At 45.2% G+C, this 21,228-nt stretch overlaps 1 protein-coding gene across 3 annotated transcripts in view; it reads left to right on the top strand.

The window, feature by feature from the left end:
* The window catches only part of STAM (signal transducing adaptor molecule), a 53,122-nt gene that overhangs the window by 21,587 nt on the left and 10,307 nt on the right, over nt 1-21,228 (top strand). For all 3 annotated transcript variants that reach the window (XM_073581870.1, XM_073581869.1, XM_073581871.1), the window contains exons 2-11: nt 7,947-8,031; nt 8,623-8,698; nt 9,682-9,777; nt 11,484-11,630; nt 11,977-12,067; nt 13,241-13,427; nt 15,936-16,030; nt 16,963-17,051; nt 19,346-19,433; nt 20,669-20,723. In XM_073581870.1, the coding sequence (XP_073437971.1) occupies nt 8,648-8,698; nt 9,682-9,777; nt 11,484-11,630; nt 11,977-12,067; nt 13,241-13,427; nt 15,936-16,030; nt 16,963-17,051; nt 19,346-19,433; nt 20,669-20,723 (899 nt within the window). In that variant the 5' untranslated portion in view covers nt 7,947-8,031; nt 8,623-8,647. The remainder of the gene's footprint in view (nt 1-7,946; nt 8,032-8,622; nt 8,699-9,681; nt 9,778-11,483; nt 11,631-11,976; nt 12,068-13,240; nt 13,428-15,935; nt 16,031-16,962; nt 17,052-19,345; nt 19,434-20,668; nt 20,724-21,228) is intronic.

Genomic DNA, 21,228 nt, shown 5'->3' with positions numbered 1-21,228 from the left:
GCTCCGGCCCGTCCATCTGTCCCTCCTCTTTCTCCCTCAGGGGAGCTCCGGCCCGTCCATCTGTCCCTCCTCTTTCTCCCTCAGGGGAGCTCCGGCCCGTCCATCTGTCCCTCCTCTTTCTCCCTTAGGAGAGCTCCTGCCCGTCCATGTGTCCCTCCTCTTTCTCCCTTAGGAGAGCTCCGGCCCGTCCATGTGTCCCTCCTCTTTCTCCCTCAGGGGCGCTCCGGCCCGTCCATGTGTCCCTCCTCTTTCTCCCTCAGGGGAGCTCCGGCCCGTCCATCTGTCCCTCCTCTTTCTCCCTCAGGGGAGCTCCGGCCCGTCCATCTGTCCCTCCTCTTTCTCCCTCAGGGGAGCTCCGGCCCGTCCATCTGTCCCTCCTCTTTCTCCCTCAGGGGAGCTCCGGCCCGTCCATCTGTCCCTCCTCTTTCTCCCTCAGGGGAGCTCCGGCCCGTCCATCTGTCCCTCCTCTTTCTCCCTCAGGGGAGCTCCGGCCCGTCCATCTGTCCTTCCTCTTTCTCCCTCAGGGGAGCTCCATCGAATCTATCATTACAGCTGGACTTCACATTACACGGTATCCTGTGCCACGCACACAAGTAGCACTGGCAGTAAATGTGACTGGGGTCATCCACATCCTCAGATTATAAAGGTTGGAGTAAATACCATTGCAGATCTCTCTGCCAGTTTGTGCCGGGCAGCCCCTGTACATGAGAAAACAAAAAGCAACACAAATAAAAAGTAAAAAATAAACTGCAAATAATGCATAAAGGTAATAATAATAAGGGTATTTAGTAAACATAATTTTGATCAAAATAATGTACAAGCCATCCCGCCACGTCACGGCAACCCTTGTGGGACAGTCCTAACTCTTGTATTTAAAACCTTTTCACCTGCCAAGTGACGTGAATGTGAACAAGGATCGAGCGGCTGAACCACTAGTAAAAGCATAGGCCAGACAGGATGGTTTTCCCAGCTCAGAAAGAGGGCGGTCACACCCATATATGCACAGAATGCACAATGAAATGGATAAAAAACTGGAGTCTGAACTGAGAAAATAAATTCATCCACATCCTCAGATTAGAAAGGTTGGAGTAAATACCATTGCAGATCTCTCTGCCAGTTTGTGCCGGGCAGCCCCTGTACATGGCAGCACTAGTCGTCTTTTCCCTGATCAATGTCTCCACCAGACACAATGTTCGTCCACAAATACGTCAGAAGTGCTATAGTTGGTGAGGATCCGTTGCATTACTGGAGCTCCTCTCTCCGGACAGACCTGGGCATTGACACATGTTTGGGTGGCACAAACAGAGACTTATTTCTTGCTGTTTGGCCGGGATTAATAGTACGGCATCCAAACGAGAGGAAGAGGTCTCCTGTCCATATAGCACTAGATGTGCTCCTGACATCCTACTTGGGTTACATCACTACTGCCTGATGGGCGTCATTAGGACTCACGTTCTCCAGGATGGTGGCAGTCCTGAAGTCAGGCTGGAGAACACCTGTACATGAAGAGGTACAGTGGGGGGTGCGCAACTGCTGGCACTATGTCAGTGACGCTCCCGTGTCTAGCTGATGGCAGTAGAGATGAGCATCCGGTTCGGTCCTCTCTGGCAGCCGATATTCACTTATGTGGCAGACGTCCTTGACCCGGCGTCTTGGGATCCTTTGGTGCTTACTTGGCGCACGATGTTGCTGCACATTGCACATCATGATGTAAAATCTCAGGCATCAATGATGGGTGGTCCCAGTTTTAAGCTTTGTCATGTATCCAAGTCTGAGGTTTCTTTATAGACCCCAGTCCCTTAGGTGCAGCGTCTCCTCCGTTACCTGTGAGATGAGAGCTCAGATGTCAGGAGCAGATTGTGCTGCGGGGTCATCACCAGATGTCCAGAGCCTCGGCCATTACAGCGGATTACCACAATTATATCCATTGCGAAGGATTGACACTCACTTTAGTCAATTCCTGTACGTAAGGAAGGTATTTAGTGACGGAGCCTGGAAATTGAGTTTCTTCAGTCCAGAGGAAAATGACTCCCTTGTTTATCCTCTGCAAGGTTATGAATTCTGATCTGACACATGCTTGAAGGGCCGATCCAGCCGCATCTGATGGGATATACCGTATATGTATAGGAAATGTAGGAGGTGGTGATACGTACCTTAAGACAACACTTGTGTGACCATTTAGTTAATTAAAGAGAAGATGCGCTTATTTTTTATATCAGCCGTGATTGCCTGTGATGGCAATACCCTGTTACCCTGATAGGCCTTATTCACACAGTTTTCTTTCTTTTTTTTTTTTTTTTTTTATTTTATGTATGAGAAAAACTTACCGATTTTTTTTTTTTTTTTTTTTTTTTTTTTTTTTTTTTTTCCACGTGAGATTTTTCACTGAATTTCATTTTTTTTTTTTTCCACTGATGAGAAAAAAGAAACCTTTCTCCACCTCCCATGAGTCAGTGAAAAAATGGACACAAAGATGGCATCTGATTTTTTTTTTTTTTTTTTTTTTAAGGACCCATAGACCTCCTATGCCAAGTTGGATTTGATATTCGCATCAATATCGGACACGTCTTCGATTTTTGCATTCACCATTTGGTCCATAAAGAATCCCTGATGTGCAGACAGCCTCTCGCTTACTATTCTAGGTACAAGTGCTACTCGTAAAAACCTGTCAAGTGAATGAGCCCTTAGACTACAGCTACACCGTAACGTTTGCCACTACAAAGGTCAAATATTGCAGATAAATGGGGTCCAGTGATGAGCAAGTATGCTGGGAAAAGGTGTTATCTGAGCATGCTCGGGTGCTCAAAAAGTATGTTCGAGTCCTGTTAGCTGCATGTCTCAGCGACTGTTAGAAAGCCGCAACACATGCAGGGATTTCCTGTTTGTTAGACAGTCTCTGCATGTGTTGCAGCTGTAAAACAGCCATGAGAGATGCAGCCATGGGGACTCAAACATATTTTTCGAGCACCTGAGCATGCTCAGATAACACCTTTATCTGAGCACGTTGGCTCATCACTAATGGGATCTTGTTGTGATCCCCAAGATACCATGACCAAAAATAATCCCAACTGGTTCACACATTTTATGACTAATTTATCGTGGTCGTATTACCCTGTGGGACGCAGCGTGACCCCCCCCCCCATCCACCTGGTTATGTAGCAGCAGATAAAGCGCTCTCTGGCTGTGGCCACTGTTGCTGTGTAGCCTGAGTCGTAAAAAGACAAGAAAAATACATACTTGTCTAATTGCAGAGCTTGAGCACAGGCAGTGTTATCATAGGGACACAGGTACTGCTGGCTTTATAGATAACGTCTGGCCTTGCTTCATTAGGACAGTTGATGACTCGGCTATATCTATTAAAGGGAACCTGTCAGCATTGTGGAAGTAAAGGAGCTTCTCCTTCTAGAAAAATGGCTATTTTTTTTTTTTTTGAGATCAGATGTGTCTTGAGCCATGTACTGTAGAAACGTATGCAAATTAGGTGGGAAGTGCATTGGGGCGTGTCTGCTTTCCCCAACTGGACACGCCCCCCAATGCACTTCCTATCTAATTTGCATATGACTTTTACACTTGCGCCACTTTCATACACTTAAATAAAAAATATTTTTAAAATAAACCTCCCCCCCCCCCCCCCCCTTTCTTCTTTCCCCAGCAGTCACTTCTCCCTTGGTATGTGACCGCTGCCATCAATCAATGGTCACATGCTGGACCACTAGCATCGCCGCCCGGCAATAAGAGCAGCGATGTCAGTAACCTGGGATGTGACGGCTGCAGCCGTAGGATCCCTGGCGCGTTACAGCTGTGTCCACAGGAAGAACTACAGGGGCGCAGGATATCATATTTTTATTTGCACAATTTCTTTGTTCTTCATTAAAAAAAAAAAAAAAATAATAATAATCAAGACTTTTACAGTTTTTTTTTTTTTTTGGCCGCTGGTTATTTCCACATTGCGAGCGGCGCTGATGATGTTGCAGGCCGTGTAGACGCTCCGCGGATGTTTCGTCGCCTTCTGCACTGGTTTTCTGTAGGTTTGGTGATAGACTTTCGGGCCGTGAACACTTGCTGATTTTTTTTTTTTTTAAATTTTTTTTCACTCGCTCTTCCCTTTGCATCATGGTGTCTGCGTGATTTATCACTGGTCGACCGTCCTCGGATGATTAATGTACACGTAAGATCTCATGTAAATATTATTTATCTGAAGGGGTAAATGGCTCAATGACCCAGGAGCGGCTCCGGCACGTAATGCACAGTAAATGCTTAGCTCCAGCCTATACAGCAGGCCCAGACGGCATTTCCACATGTCACATGCTTTCTGCACTCCGTGGCCTCCAGTATCGGGAGGTCACTCCTCATTATGGAATTTCAAACTCTTAAAGGAAATAGCTGTCCTTCCTCCCCGCTGCACAGTAAGCGAGGCCAAAGAATTGGTGATTCTGGATTCCAAAGGAGCCACTAATGAATGAGAACAGGAAAGCTGTACAGAGCGCTCGGCCATTGCCCCGCATGGTTCCATGCAAAGCCACCTGCAGCTCCCAGCACACCCTGACAGCCTTACTGGTATTTAAAGTAGATCATTCCTCGGGGACTCAAACATATTTTTCGAGCATGCTGAAGATACTCGGTTTGCACATGAGCATGCTCAGATAACACCTTATCCAAGCATGTTCTCTCTTCACTAGTTGTAATGTATCTTTTCAAAGAAACTCGTGCCTTTCTCCACTTATGAGCCTCTTTTCTCTGTCTTCTGAACTAAACATTGACTCCACAACAACATTTAAAAACCCTTCTTATTCACAATAACTCATGCTGCCAGCACTGCAAGATGGTAGAATACTGCTGTCTATTGAAGTCTATGGAGGCGGAGGAGGGATCACAGGGAGTGAAGAGGTGGTTGGAGACACAGAGAGAGAGGAGCTGCTTCTGATCATGTAGGCAAGGAGAGCAGGAATCCTTCATGTCTGTGTGTGCTGTGTATGGGGAGGCATCGTCATGTTTAGTCTGCATCCACCAGCTCAGAGACAACTGAAAATGAGTGAAAAATGCCAGATACAAGATATATAATGGCCAGGTTTTCTAATTCTTCCTGTACACACAGCACAGCTATCCCGAAGAGCTACCAGAAAAGATAGGTATGCTTTAACATTTCTTGTAGGAATATGTGGTTTACTGCTTGATATTGCATATATTGGTGTGTAAGTTAACCTTGTCTCCTGATGACTGGTAAAGCGATGCAGCTACTGAGCGCCATAGGGAAGCCTGGGAATCTGATTGTGGACAAGGAATGTTAATCAGCAGTGTCGCAGTTATTTCCTCTGAGGTCGTGTGCATTCGGTGGTTCGCACAAGACATTTATCATTTCAAAAGCAGATCTAAGATGCTTAGTGATTGTCACAATGCGCAGGAAAAAAAATAATTAAAAAAAAATATATATATATATATACTAGCTGAAGAGCCCCGGCGCTGCCCCATAGTAACTAACTGTGGTTAGTTATAACAAATTATAATTATCCTCCATCCCATAGTCCCGTGCCCATATACCCATCATACATATCCACCATCCCATAGGCCCGTGACCATATACCCATCATATATATCCTCCATCCCATAGTCCCGTGCCCATATACCCATCATACATATCCTCCATCCCATAGTCCCGTGCCCATATACCCATCATACATATCCTCCATCCCATAGTCCCATGCCCATATACCCATCACACATCTTCCATCCCATAGTCCCATGCCCATATACCCATCATACATATCTTTACCCCATAGTCCCGTGCCCATATACCCATCATACATCTTCCATCCCATAGTCCCATGCCCATATACCCATCATACATATTCGCCATTTCATAGTCCCATGCCCATATACCCATCATACATATTCGCCATTTCATAGTCCCGTGCCCATATACCCATCATACATATCCTCCATCCCATAGTCCCGTGCCCATATACCCATCATACATATCTTTATCCCATAGTCAACCATTATGACATCATAAACATGGGCAGCCCATTCTCCAGACCTGAACCCCACTGAAAATCTCTGGAATGTAATCAAGAGGATGATGGATAGTCACAAGCCATCAAACAAAGAAGAACTACTTACAATTTTGCACCAGAAGCCGTGTGAAAGACTGGTGGAAAGCAGCCGAGACGCATGAAAGCTGTGATTAAAAATCATGGTAATTTCACAAAATATTGATTTCTGAACTCTTCCGGAGTTAAAACATTAGAATTGTTGATTATTAACTCATTTTCTTTGCATTATTTGAGGTCTGAAAGTACTGTTTTTTTTGTTTTTTTATAAATTTTGACCATTTTTCTTTGTCAGAAAAAAAATACAAAACTTATTGCTTGGAAACTCGGAGACATTTTGTCAGAAGTTTATAGACTAATAGAACAAATTACATTTTACTCAAAAATATACCTATAAAGAGGAAAATCAGACAAACTGAACATTTGAAAATGGTCTCTCAATTTTTGCCAGAGCTGTATTTTTGTGTGTGTGTGTGTGTGTGTATATGTATGTATGTATATACACATACACTGAAATTTAAAATAAATGATATATTTACACTGCTCAAAAAATAAAGGGAAAGCTCAAATAGCACAATGTAACTCCAAGTCAATCATAGTTCTGTGAAATGAACCTGTCTAGTTATGAAGCAACACTGATTATGAATCATTGTTTTTCTGCTGTTGTGCAAATGGAACAGACAATAGGTAGAAATGATAGTCAATTAGCAAGACGACCCCTATAACGGAGTGGTTCTGCTGGGGGTGACCACAGACCATTTCTCTGTTCTCATTGTTTTTGGCTGTTTTGTTTATTTTTTCATTTTGTCGTAGCTCTCACTCTTTGAGGTACTGTACAGTATCATGAGGTGGTGTCTACAACCCACAGAAGTTGCTCAGGTAGTGCAGCTCATCCAGGATGGCACATCAATGTGAGCTGTGTCAAGATGTGTAGCTGTCTCTGTCAGCACAACCAGGAGACAGGCCAGTACACCAGGAGATGTGAAGGGAGCCGTAGGAAGGCACCAACACAGCAGCAGGAGCGCTACCTCCTCCTTTGTGCTAGGAGGAACAGTAGGAGCACTGCCAGAGCCCTGCAAAATGGCCTCCAGCAGGCCACTAACATCCATGTGTCTGCTCAAACTGTCAGAGACAGACTCTATGAGGGATGGTATGAGGGCTCGACATCCACATGTAGGGTGGTGTTCTTACAGCCAACACCGTGCAGGGAGGTTGCCAATCGTAGTGTTCTCTGTCAAATGCCAGATTCAACATTTGTCTTCCTGTGTTCTTCACGGATGAGAGCAGGTTTACACTGAGCACATGTGGAGTCTGGAGACGCCGTGGTGAGCGATCTGCCTGCAACATCCTTCAGCATGACCGGTTTGACAGTGAGTCAGTAATGGTGTGGGGTGGCATTTCTTTGGAGGACCGGACAGCCCTCCATGTGCTCGCCAGAGGTAGCCTGACTGCCATTAGGTATCGAGATGAGATCCTCAGACCCCTTGTGAGACCATATGCTGGTGCAGTGGATGCTGGGTTCCCTCTGATCCATAACAGTGCTAGGACTCATGTCTGAAGGTTGTCTGCAGTTCCTGCATGATGAAGGCATTGATGTTATAGACTGGCTTTCCCGTTCCCTAGACCTGAATCAAGTCGCGCACATCTGGGACATAATGTCTCTTTCCAACCACCAACGCAACGTTGCACCACAGACTGTTCCGGAGGTGACTGATGCTTTAATCCAGGTCTTGGAAGAGATCCTTCAGGAGAACATCCGCCGCCTCCTCAGGAGCATGCCCAGGCATTATAGGCATGGTCCTGATGAGGCGGTAATTTTGTATTTTTTTTTTTTTTTTAATGGCAATTTGAAAAATGAGGAGGGATAATGCCATTCCTTTGGTTTTTTTTTCACGATAGAAAAAGCAACAAGTGAGTTGAACACAGCGGAGGACTGGGGGCTCATCCTCGACCTATGTGATAAAGTTGGGCAGTCACGTACGGGGTAAGTGCTTTTCTTTTCTAATATGCAAATTGCCTCTTCAGAGAGAAGGACTCTATAGCGCCACCTGTTGGAAGCGGCGATCCTACAAGTCACAATTAACCCTTTAACGAGTCTTTCAATATGACTTAGGATAATATGCTTCCAAAAGTTGATGTCCGCAGCGTTGATGGTTCAAGTAGACTTTTAGTCTGCAGCAGATACATCTCATGGGAGCAGATGGCATAATACAAAGCCCGATACAGCCAAGTCTGTAAGAAAAATAGTTATGGCTGCTGAAATGTGGTCATTAAGGGGTTACAGGTGATAGGAGGCTCATTAACGCATAGATTACGTTTTTTTTTAATGGATTTTGAGACCAAACACTCCCTTAGAAGTCTATGGTGTATGTGCGAGTTCAGACAGATGCGGGGGCGCGCGTCTGTGACCATAAGCCGTCGACAGGATCTATATTTTTTTTTTACTGCAGTTGATCCATAAAGTATTTTGTACAGAGAAGTGGGAGGAAATGCAGATGACGATGACGACAAGCTTTCTGTAAGAACAAATGGATTTGAAAAGAAAATGTAACAAGTGAACTAATTCTTCTTTCAGGCCCAAAGACTGTCTCCGTTCCATTATGAAGCGAGTGAACCATAAAGACCCCCACGTTGCGATGCAAGCACTTACAGTAAGTGTTCTCACTGCCGGCTGCTGCAATCTAACACCATTAGCAAAGTGCATCATAAAAGAAGGGAAATGCAGAATATAAGGGGAATCTGGACGGCAATGTGTGCGTACAGCAGAACGAGGATCAGTAACCTGCGAACATCGCTCATGAAATGTGATCACTCATCCAAGTTCATTACAAAAGGGGTGATGTAGGTATACTGTGGCAGATAAAGCTTTGGATGACCTCCTGAACCAGACTGCAGATGCACCAACAACCTCGCCTCCTTATGTATGGCACCTCTGAAAATGCATGGCAGTACCCCTGTGTGGGCGTGCTAATCCCATCAATGCCCCAGTATTGGGTGCCCTAGAACCATGCGGACGCCCCGGGACAGACGGTGCCCCAGTGCGGACGCCCCGGGACAGACGGTGCCCCAGTGCGGACGCCCCGGGACAGACGGTGCCCCAGTGAGGGTGCGCCATTCCAGTGGAAGCTCAGATCCTGGCCATGTCACAGTTATTGATTTCTAGGGAATCGACTTGGTTTTTTTCTCCACTGTGTGTAATGTATATTATTAATGTATAGAGATGAGCAAACATTTGATCTATCCTGCTCTGGCGCCCAGATCGATCCGCTGTGGGAACCGGAACATGTTGGTGTTCACTTCTGAGCCAGCAGTTCTGTGCTTGGCATCCAGGTCACCTCTGCCGCTTACAACTCTGTGCTTCAAATCTTTTTGCTCATCTCTTGTAATATTAATGTATGACTCAAAATCGACTCAAGGATCTTAAAACCCTGTATTGATCCTGCTTAGAAGACTGGGTCACCTTCTCCAGGCTCCCCTATAATCAGCTAGTTATGAAACCTGCTAGCGGGATGGGGATTGCCCGCAGTGGAAAAACCCCTTATAAAGAAATGTGTCAACAATGATATTTGGATGCATCTGTGTTTCATGAATCATCATTGTTAATAAATAATTATTATTTCCTCTTGTATTTCAGCTGCTCGGAGCTTGTGTGTCCAACTGCGGGAAGATATTTCACTTAGAAGTTTGTTCCCGAGACTTTGCAAGCGAGGTCAGCAGTGTATTAAATAAGGTGAGTCCAGTCGCTGTCCTCAGTGGCCTGGACACTGCGGGATTGTAATTTGCTCCTTTAATCACATGGGGTATACACTACATGGAGAAAAGAATTGAGAGGCACGGCTTAATGTGCCGTCCGTCTTTACTAACATGACGGGATGGTTGGTGACGCAAAGCTTCGTGATATCAGCGTGGTCCTGTAATAGGAGCCACCGGGATTACAAGTCCGTCCATGACAATTCTTCCTCCTAAATCTTCTTCTGGATGAATAGGCCACTCAGCTTGAGTTCAGGCATGCTGTCACGATTGATAATGTCAGGATATGTGACTGACCCTGCGTGGTGCGACCCAACGACCGGTCGGTCACCAAAATAGCAAGACAAACAAGGGGACACAATTAAAACGGTGGGCCCTGCTATAGGGAACGGGGAAGGGACACCTCCTGCACTCTGCTGCGGTTGAGTCCTAGACTAACCTGACATCCTTATACAGGGTCTTTCAACCTGTTGCCGAGCAGGATACCTTGTCCCTCACTTACCCTACACCTATCCCTCACTAGGGATTTGGTAAGTGCGGACACTGGTCCCACTGCTGCACTAATATAACACCTAAGGTAAGACAAACAACACATAGCTTTCTCTGCTGCAATGCACCGAGCAGCAGAGTAAGGCACCGGATCAGCAGAAGCACCACTGCTCTCAGCCAGCTCTTGTCTTGCCACGGTTGTGTATCACCGACACCAGCTGATGCCTCAGGTGACCTTATATAGGAAGGTGGGAGTGGTCACCATCAGCAGAATCAGACTAACCAAACAAGTAGTAACATCAGCGGCCACCGGTGGCAAAAACTAATATTAACCCCCGGTGGCCTGAAAGGAAAAAAGTTTATATAAGAGAATCCAGAATCTGACACAGATCCAAAAATGGATCGTGATACATGCATTGCACTGAGGCTGCTGCTCAGAAGAGGTGCTACATGTTGGCATGCAGAATGAAATTTGCGGTCTGGTGGACACAAACCACCAATGTGGCCACTGGACCAGGGTCATTTTGTCCATTTTCTGGTTTCCAAGAGCCTTTTTTTTTTTTTTTTTTTTTTTGTGGGATGAGTTGTACTTTTGAATGCCTCCATTGATTTTACCATATATTGAAAAACAGGGAAAATAAATTCCAAGTGCGGTGAAATTGCAAAAAAAAGTGCAATTCCACAATAGTTTTTGGGGTTTTTATTTACCATGTTCACTAAATGCTAAAACTGACCTTCAGCTGTCATGTGTGGGGAAAGATGCGGGCTCAACACCGGAGCCCGCAGACACAACAAATGATATAAATATGTCGCTGATTTTGTCCAATTCTACTCATCAAAGCTGACGACAAGGAATTATTTGCTTATTTAGTTTGCTTTAGTGGCCTCTGAACACTGGAATATTTCAAGATTTTCTGTGGATCGACATATAAATAAAAACAGATAAAATAATCAGATATAAAAGTGAATGCAATTTTTTGATGATAACTTCCCTTTTAATATCCATTCATTAAATCTCAGAGGAAGGAAATGTTGGGCTGAGACTTAGGAGTACAGACTTTTGCCCGGCCGTATTCATGGACATGTTGGGAGTAAAATAAGGAAAAGGATTTTTGCTCTTTGTATTGTGAGACTAAGCTCTTTTTATTATTATTATTATTATTATTATTATTATTATTATTATTATTATTATTACAGGGACACCCAAAAGTTTGTGAAAAGTTAAAAGCGCTGATGGTAGAGTGGGCGGACGAATTCAAGAACGACCCGCAACTTAGTCTCATTTCCGCAATGATTAAGAATCTGAAGGAACAAGGAGTGACCTTCCCGGCCATCGGGTCACAGGTAAATGTGACGTTAGGTTGATGCCGCGTTTTTTTTCCTGTATAAACACTTGTTCTGATGACACCTCACAACGAAAATATACAACGGACTCCTGATTTGGAGAGGGCTACTGCTGAAAAATAATGCCCAGTTCGAGGTTCTGTTCACACCATCTGGAACTAGTCTGTAAATTCGCACAAAAATATGTAGATTTCATCTTTTGCATTGCAGAGGGTTAAATCTGCTGGAAAATCCGTATAGGCAATGGATGGAGCGGTGGTGTGCTTGCGTCACCACTGAAATGTGGGGGTCTCAGCAGTCAGCCATATTCTTTCCTACATATGTGACTTGCATGTTTATTTTATAGGCGGCAGAACAGGCTAAGGCGAGCCCTGCGCTGGTAACTAAAGACCCCGGAACCGTGGCCACCAAGAAAGAGGAGGAAGATCTCGCTAAAGGCAAGTTATGCCTGTAATTCTGCTCCTACGTTGCTGCGTATTAGCAGCACATGGCGTCGTTTTATGGATTTACCTTTCTATGGACTGGTAATCAATGTATAGGTGAGGGATATTTTCCCTTTTCAAAGTGGATTTCTACATACAGTATTATTATTTTATGACAAAAAGCAGAATGCAGATGTAAACAGATACCTAGATGTTCTTCTAAGGACCTGATTCACTTTTTTAGGCTGCTTCTAAAAAAAAAAAAAAAAAGTTCTGAATGTTGGAAAGAAAGGGGGGTGATCTGAATTATGCAAACAATTAATAATGGGCATTTATGTGGCTAAACAGGGCCGTGTATTGGGCGGCCTCTGTGTCATACATGCGCAACAGATATCCACCATATATGCAAGGAATATTGCACGGAGGCTTAAGGGAGGCTTAAGCGTATTGTCTCATCTCAACAAGCCCTTTAAGTTGCTGACCCACCTTCAGAAACTCATGGCTGGTGCAGGGAACATTTCACCCGAACATACTGAGAAAATGTAGTATTCTATATATACTGTATGCTGGGTCCCTTTTTTTTTTTTTTTTTTTTTTTTTTTTTTTTTTTTTTTTTTTTTTTTTTTTGAGCTGGACAGAGCTAGCAGAAATAAAAAAAAAAGTTGTGTACCAGTCTGTCATCTATAATCTGGAAAACAGAAAAATACTTCTGCCTTTTTTTTGTCCTTGCTCCTGGACCTGTTGGATGCTAGAACGAATGTGCCAGATTTCTGAAACGATCCTATGTAAATCAACCGGCATCATACTGGAGTGCAAAATAACCAAAAACCAGAAGGCCCTATATATATGTGATCACTTCCTTAACGTCCTCTCGTATATGTGATCACTTCCTTAACGTCCTCTCGAATGTGACTTGCACCCAACATGTGCGTAGAGCCGGTCCGTCATCTCCGATATGTCCTCTCTGCTCCAGCTCAATCTTTGCCAACGGCATCTAAGTGGTTAGATCCTGAAAGGGTCCTGTTAAACCCCCCCATCAACCAGGAGATCACTAAAAGAAAAATTAAGTTATGTTTCTCAAAACAAAATTTTTTACAATCTTGTAATGTAGGATATTACCACTTCTGACTCGCTTATGGTATGTGCAGAGACATGGAGAGCTCTGACTATACTTCCGTTACATTGCAGCAATCGAATTATCCCTGAAAGAACAGAAACAACCCGGGGCGGTGTCCGGTCTGTACCCGAGCACAATCTTCTTGTCTGGTCACAAGCCTGAAGGCCGGAAGGTGCAGGCCATCTACGACTTTGAAGCCGCTGAGGATAATGAGCTGACGTTTAAAGCGGGTGAAATAGTCACTGTGCTGGATGACAGGTGAGGACGAGGCCTCAGTCCCTAAAGGGGACCATTCACTAGATCTAGGGTTGCAAAGGTAAATAGATTATCCTGCTGGTCATTAAAGGGGTTTTGGAAAAGTCCTACCCACGGCTGCAATTTGTTAAAAAATAAAAAAAAATAAATAAATAAAATTACTCACCTTTCCCAGGTCCAGTGCGGAGTCTCAACCATTGCTCTACCAATGTCTATTTTTCTGTCTGCAACTGATGGATGAGTTCAGCAAATCTTCCCAAGATGATGGCATGAGTCACTGAGCTCACAGATTGGTTGCAGCGCTATCTGTGTGACATTAGCACTGCAGACTATAACAGACACTGGGAGCAGAGCTGGCATGTCTCAGTGATGGGATGAGAATACCCCTTAAGTAGAAATCACATTATTATTATTATTATATATTTATATAGCGCCAGTAATTCCATGGTGCTGTACATGGGAAGGGGGGTTACATACAAAGTTATAGATATCGTTAACAGCAAACAAATTTACAATGACGGACTGGTACAGAGGGGAGAGGACCCTGTCCTTGTGGACTTACATTCTTCGGGATAGTGGGGAAGAGACAGAAGGTCGGGGGTGCAGCAGCTCTGGCGGTGATGAGGCAGCGGCTCGGGCGGTGGTGAGGAGGCAGCGGGGTCATTTCATGCTGTAAGCTTTCCTGAAAAGATGGGTTTTCAGGTTCCGTTTGAAGGATCCTATGGTGGTGGATAATCGGACGTGTTGAGGCATGGCATTCCAGAGGATAGGGGATATTCTGGAGAAATCTTGGAGGAGGTTGTGTGAGGAATGAATAAGTGTGGAGGAGAGTAGGAGGTCTTGGGAGGATCGGAGATTACGTGAGGGAAGATATCGGGAGATTAGTTCAGAGATATAGGGAGGGGAAAGGTTGTGGATGGCTTTGTAGGTCAGTGTTAGTAGTTTGAATTGGGAGCCAGTGGAGGGATTTGCAGAGAGGAGAGAGGTGGATTAGTTGGGCAGCAGAGTTGAGGACAGACTGGAGCGGTGCAAGAGAGTTAGCAGGGAGGCTACAGAGGAGAGTGTTGCAGTAGTCAAGGTGGGAGATGATGAGGGCATGTGCAAGAGTTTCTTAGTAGATTGAGGTCTGAGGAAGGTACGGATTCTGGAAATATTTTTGAGTTGGAGGCGGCAAGAGTTTGGACGTGTGGTTTGAAGGACAGGGCAGAGTCGAGAGTTACTCAGAGGCAGAAGATTTCAGGTACGGGAGAGAACGTGATGCCGTTTACCATAATAGATAGATCGGGTAGGGAAGATTTGTGAGATGGAGGGAAGATAATGAGTTCAATTTTGTCTACATTTAGTTTTAGAAAGTGAGAGGTGAAAAAGGAGGATATGGCTCATAGACACTCTGGGATTCTGGACAGCAGAGAGGTGACATCTGGGCCAGAGAGGTAGATATGAGTGTCGTCCGTGTACAGGTGTTTCTGGAAGCCATGGGACTTTGAGTTGTCCTAGGCCAAGAGTATAGATGGAAAAAAGTAGGGGGCCAAGGACAGAGCCTTCTCAAAACACTTCTCATCTTAGTAGAGCGTACCCCTTTAGGAATAGTCTGGCCCTGCTGTACATCATTATAAGTACAGTTCATATGATTGACTAGGAATTGTGAGGCACAAGCTTCAATGAGGCTGTCCAGGATTAGAAAACATGGCTGCTTTCACCCAAAAACAGCACCACGCCTTTCTACAGGTTGTATGTGGTATTGCAACTCGGGTTCATTAATGTCACGGAGACTAAGCTTCAATTACAGACACGACCCATAGATGGGAGTGGCGCTGTTTATGGATGGACATGTTTGCGTGATCCTATACAATAGCTTGAGCAGGAGTCCAGGGAGCGGACATCACTGTGACGTCAGGGTCCGGCATATTCATGAGCTGCGGCTCCCCCGTTCTCCAGCCACTGCTTGACCGCTTTTTCCCAATGCACAGTGGCTGGAGAACGGGGGAGCCGCAGCTCATGAATATGCCGGACCCTGACGTCAGTGATGGACAGTAGCTGCAAGTTTACAATGCAGATAGCTACAGATAGCTACATATGTAGTTGCCAGACAGCTGGGATTTGCGTATCCCCTGCTATGCCAGACATTTGGGATCCATGTGTCCCTGGCTAAGCCAGTCATCTGAGATCTGCTTGACACTAACCCCCCCGCTTTGCTAGAGAGCTGAGATCCATGTGCCCTCTCGCTATGACGGACGGAGGAGATGTGCGTGCCCCCCGCTACGCGGGACGGCTGAGATCCACTGCCCTCCGATCTGCCATATTCAAATGTCTGACATTCGTGGTCATTGCGTTGTCCGGACCATCCAGGGGTCTTTCCTAACCTGAGCTAACGGCATCATACATGTGGAGGCTAGCGGGCGGTCCTGACCGTGCTCAGGCCGTGAATGTCTGATGTGTGAGCTCGGCCTAAGGATCCATCATTGCCCCCGCCTCGCAGGAGAGCATGTAACACCTATACCTTTATTTCAGTGACCCAAACTGGTGGAAAGGAGAGACGAGCGAAGGAATTGGATTGTTTCCCTCAAATTTTGTCACCGCCGACCTGACAGCAGAGCCAGAAATGAGTAAGTAAGCATAAAGTGCCTGTACATGGCTCATTTCGGCAAGGAGTTTTATCAGGAGAGAAAAGTTTTCAAAAGTGATTATACAGCCATTTTTACTGAGTTTCACAGCAAGTACATCGGCATTATCAGGTTTTTTTGGAAAAAAAAACCCACAAATGATACGTTATAAATTTACAGGAAAATTTAGATCTTTTTTTTTTTTCTTTTTTATCACTTACCAAATCTGAAAAATAAGTGCAGTCTCCAAGTAGTTTTGTAAAAAAAAAAATTTTTAAATGATCATATCCAAATTTGATTTTTTTTTTTTTTTCTTTTTTTTGGACAGTCTTGCTTTGCAATCTTTTCTTGCTGTAAATGCCTCCACCAAATATATCATTTTTTTTTTAATGCCATTTGATACTCCATTCTTTTATTGTCTTCCCCAAAATTTAAAAAGTGAATGAAGTTCGACAAATTATTAATACTTCATAAAAGTCTCCAAAAAGTTGCATTTTTTTTTTTATACAGGTAAAAGCTGTCGTAATAAAGACATGGAATAAATACATTTTAACATGCGTTAACCGGTTCCTTTGACAGATACGTTACATGTCAGGTCTATGGCTCAGAATCAGGACCTTATACAGCCCGCGACTGCCTCTAACAGCAGCAAAAGGGGCTTGCTCTGATTACTGCTCCTGTTTCAACACTTAAATGCTGCTGTCAATCTCTGACAGCAGCATTTTGGGCATACAGTCTGGGTTCCACGCATTTTTAAGGTGCCTTTTCTCCCTCCCTCAACACGATCGCAGGGAGCCGATGGGTTGCAATGCAACCTGCTGATAGTCCGCACGATTGCCATCTTTGTACAATTCCACCAAACTTCCAAACTTGGATTTTTTCCCCTATTTCTCAGTACATTATATGGTATGGTAAATTCCTGTCTTTATCTCCAGTGAAGACTGAGAAGAAGACGGTCCAATTCAGTGATGAAGTCCAAGTGGAGACAATAGAACCAGAGCCAGAGCCGGTGTACATCGATGAGGTAACCCGTCATGCATGGCGGCGGGGTGATACATGGTAAAAAGAGATGTGGGATGGACGGGGCACTTAGTTTCTGCTGAGGGGTACCAACTCCGCTTTGTCAGTTGTACTTTTCGATAAACTCTGAGGCCAGCTTTACACATTTGACTTTCCCTGTCGGAGCACAGACTGTAATGTCCGGACCGGCTGCTAATCACTTGACCCAAACACAACAACCATATATGCCTGTGAGACTGTTAAAGGGATTGTTCTGGCATAGGACAATGTCCTCTCTGCCGAATAAGTCATCAATAGCAGTCCGGTCTGACACTTGCCGACCCCCGCTGATCAGCTGTTAAGAGCGTGTTGAGAGTTGTGGTTTTGCCACAGCTGGAGTGCCACAGGAACCTTGTCCTAAGGGTATGTTAGTGGATACACTGTGGATTTTACAGGTAAATTAGTTGGAAAAAATCCTTAGCGGGATACTAGTAGAAAGTGGATGACCTTGTATACATGGAATCCAGGTGATCTGGGAGAACGCTGCAGTAGAAATCGACCTGTGGATTTTGTCAATGTATGCTGTGAATTTCCCCTGTTGAGTTTACTTTGGAAGTCAGTGGGGTTTCTTATGGATGTTGCTGATGATTACCGGCGGATTCACTGTTAAATCAGGAAATTCCCCTCCAGTGGTACAATTCTTCTGTGCTCCTCTTTACCATCCTGCACTGGCATGTCTGCAGTGCCTCCCACCAGCGGGAAGGATGGCCACTCGCGGGGGGGAGGCCTCCCACCAGCGGGAAGGATGGCCATTCGCGGGGGGGGGGGGGGCCTCCCACCAGCGGGGGGGATGGCCATTCGCGGGGGGGGGCCTCCCACCAGCGGGAGGGATGGCCATTCGCGGGGGGGGCCTCCCACCAGCGGGAGGGATGGCCATTCGCGGGGGGGGGGCCTCCCACCAGCGGGAGGGATGGCCATTCGCGGGGGGGGGCCTCCCACCAGCGGGAAGGATGGCCATTCGCGGGGGGGGGCCTCCCACCAGCGGGAAGGATGACCATTCGCGGGGGGGGGGACTTCCCACCAGCGGGAAGGATGACCATTCGCGGGGGGGGGGACTTCCCACCAGCGGGAAGGATGGCCACTCGCGAGGGGGCCTCCCACCAGCGGGAAGGATGCAGCTTCCTCCTGCAGTAAAGTGTAGTGGGAGGAGGGGGGATTGGATTGTGAGGTTTCTCTCATCCAGCAGATGTTAGCGTGGCTTCTCTGCAGGCTGCCATGCATCGCTGTGAGCACACATATATAGAAGAGTAGACAGGGTTGACGGCCTTCCGCTGAATATCGCTGAGCCATATGCTGGCCGGGACCGATCCTGTTATAGCAGAGAATTAATGGCTAGTACATAGAACGGAGGGAATTCATCATGACTGGCGTTTTGTTCTGCAGGCTCGAGCTCTATTCCCCACCCAGCGCTGCGTCCTCCTGCTGTACTGACTGCTCCTTTGCTTAAAGTCACACAGCATAGAAGCTGTCGGTCAGACAGAAGGACATGGCAACGGGTGGGGAATAGAGCTGGGGTGACAGAGGCTTCAGATCTACTAATAGTCCTTTACCTTCATTTGAATATCAATGAAGATACAGATTTATCAGTAACTGATGAATGAACCGGCCATGTAAAGGTATTGTTGCTGTACTTTTAAAGTGATACGTGCACATATATATAGTTTGGGATGTGAAATCCTGCCGACAGATTCCCTCAAGTTCTCCTCTAAATGAATTTGGCGTATGTCTCAGCTGCAAGTGCACCATGGACCCAAGTACATTTTTGCTATAATTGACGCCATTTTTGAGGCCAAGTCCTTTCTTTGCTCACTTTTCTAAAAAATTATTGGATCCAGCATAAAAGCCAAAAAATGTTTCTCAACTTCATGTTATGTAAAATGTACAGGTTTTCTACTCTGGTTTTCTGGCAAAAAATAGATTGATAAATTCTCCCCACATAGGTAATTAGAGGAGTCATAATTGGCACTGGAGAGGCTGTGGCTACTAGCACAACAGGAGCCGGCCATAGTCCGAAACCCTCCACTACTGGCATCCAGCCGGGTGTCTGGACTGTTGGATTTCTCATTGTAGTCAGTGGACCTTGAGTTAGTCAGAAAGGAGATAACCAGTGGAGGGCGCTTTGGATTTTTTTTTTTGTTACTTTTTGCGCGACTAAATTATCTGAACCCGCAGTGACCATTTTACTTTGGGCTATACGTAAGTGGGTTCATTTTTTAAACTTTCAAATCCATAAATTCTTCCGTTTTCTTGTCTCTGTAGGAAAAAATGGATCAGTTACTACAGATGTTGCAGAGCGCAGATCCCACCGATGGTTTACCCGATCCATCTGATCTTATCCACCTTGAAGGTGAGCATGGACAAGACCAAGGTTCTCCCTTTCTAAAATGATGATCGGCCATGTTCGCTTACTTTAGATCCCGCACTGTTATTTTCTGCTACCAGTCATTAGGAGTTTTGAAAGTCGCATCCACTAATATTGTACTGTAAATTGTGTGAGATCTGCACAAAAAAAAATAATAATTCAAGGACTTTTTTTTTTCCTTTTGGGGCTAAAATAATTTTTGCATTTGGGTTTTGTTGTACCGTTTGGCTTATACAGACTCTGTGTTTTCCTGCACATCACTGGCTCCAGAATGAGATAACTGGGAATCTTGTCGGTGAGCTCTTTCTGACAAAGTTTTTTGTCTTTTATTTGTCTATTTCTGGGTGCCGCTCAGCTGATGTTTAACCACATCAAAGTTAAGCTCCACTTCAGTGTGGTCTGCGGTCAGAAAAAGATATATAGAAGTGTTACAATCTCCCTCTTTTGGGCTCATATACAAATTGTTAGTTAAATTGTTCTGCAGCCAGCAACGTGCAGGGAAGCAAAAGGGCCAAACTGTTCAACGTTTTTAAATCAAACCCGTTTGTATAGGTTATGTTCAGCTTCAGTCATTACATTTGGGTTAAAGAATAAATGTCCTCCAAAGTGTTCATATCCTTTTAAGTAAAGTCTGAAAATGAAATGCAGTAGGTGTGTAGGAACTTACAGTGAATATTCCCCTCGGCTGTAAACGGGCGGCGTCACACAGTTCAGTGTATGGCTAGTTAATATTGAAAAGTGTAGCCTTGACCAGCGATGTGCTGTCAGCTGACTAGTGATGGATTGGTTTGTCTGACTCCCTGGTCCGGACATAATCGTAGCCGTTTGTCAGCGCTATTGACGCGTTTATCGTTTTCATTCAGATTTCCCAACTTAATTTACTGCAACACCCGCGTGTCTCATTTGTCATGTCCGTTCTGTGCAAACACAAAGCATTTTATTAGAAAACTTACATGCAGAGAACTTGTCTCCCCTTCTGACTCCTGTGTTTAGAAAATCCTGGCATTCCCCCGATAATGGACATTTACCATTCTCTTTGATTTGAGGACCCCTTTTTAGAGTGCTCAGTGTTACACTCACAACTAATATTAATTTATTTCCATGAGGAATAACTGAGGGATAGCTCTAAGAAAAAATGTTCCAGATTATTTGTTATCATGTATTGTGCCTATAGGGTGTTATAAATTTCATTTACTGCATCTAACGCTTTTTGTTCGTAGCTGCGTGTCACCAGATGGGGCCAATGATTGATGAAAAGTTGGAAGATATTGACAGGTAGGTTTAATCTCTGCACTGGTTATCTTGACATAATGGAGGCTAAAAGGGGTTGTCCAGGCACACAGTATTGATGACTCACAGGATAGGTAGTCAATACCAGATCAGTGGGTATCCAACCCCAGCACCCCCTCCGATCAGATGTTTTTTGCTCCAGCGGTATCCAGAAATAAACACCTTGAATGGGTCTGCTGAGCAAAACACAACTGATCAGTGGGAGTGTGAGACCCTCGCCGATCTTGTATTGATGGCCTATGCTCTCTGTCTGGCATCTGATTGGGATAGTTTGGTGTGGAGGAACATAACCGGCCACACAGAGCCCAAACCTGAACCCATCCAACACTTTTGGGATGATCTAGATGGTAGATTGTGATCCCGGCCTCTCCCCAACATCAGTGCCTGACCTCGCAAATGTTCCCCTGGACGAAGGTGCTAAAATTCCCACAGACGCATCCAATATCTTGTAGAAATCCTTCCCAGAATTGTTGAAGGTGGAACAACGTTG

The sequence above is a fragment of the Dendrobates tinctorius genome, unplaced genomic scaffold (assembly GCF_039654945.1).
Source record: "Dendrobates tinctorius isolate UK_male_01 unplaced genomic scaffold, ASM3965494v1 ptg000070l, whole genome shotgun sequence".
Taxonomy (NCBI): Eukaryota; Metazoa; Chordata; class Amphibia; order Anura; family Dendrobatidae; genus Dendrobates; species Dendrobates tinctorius.
The sequence above is the reverse complement of the archived record's forward strand: the minus strand, read 5'-3'. Positions and strand labels throughout refer to the sequence as shown.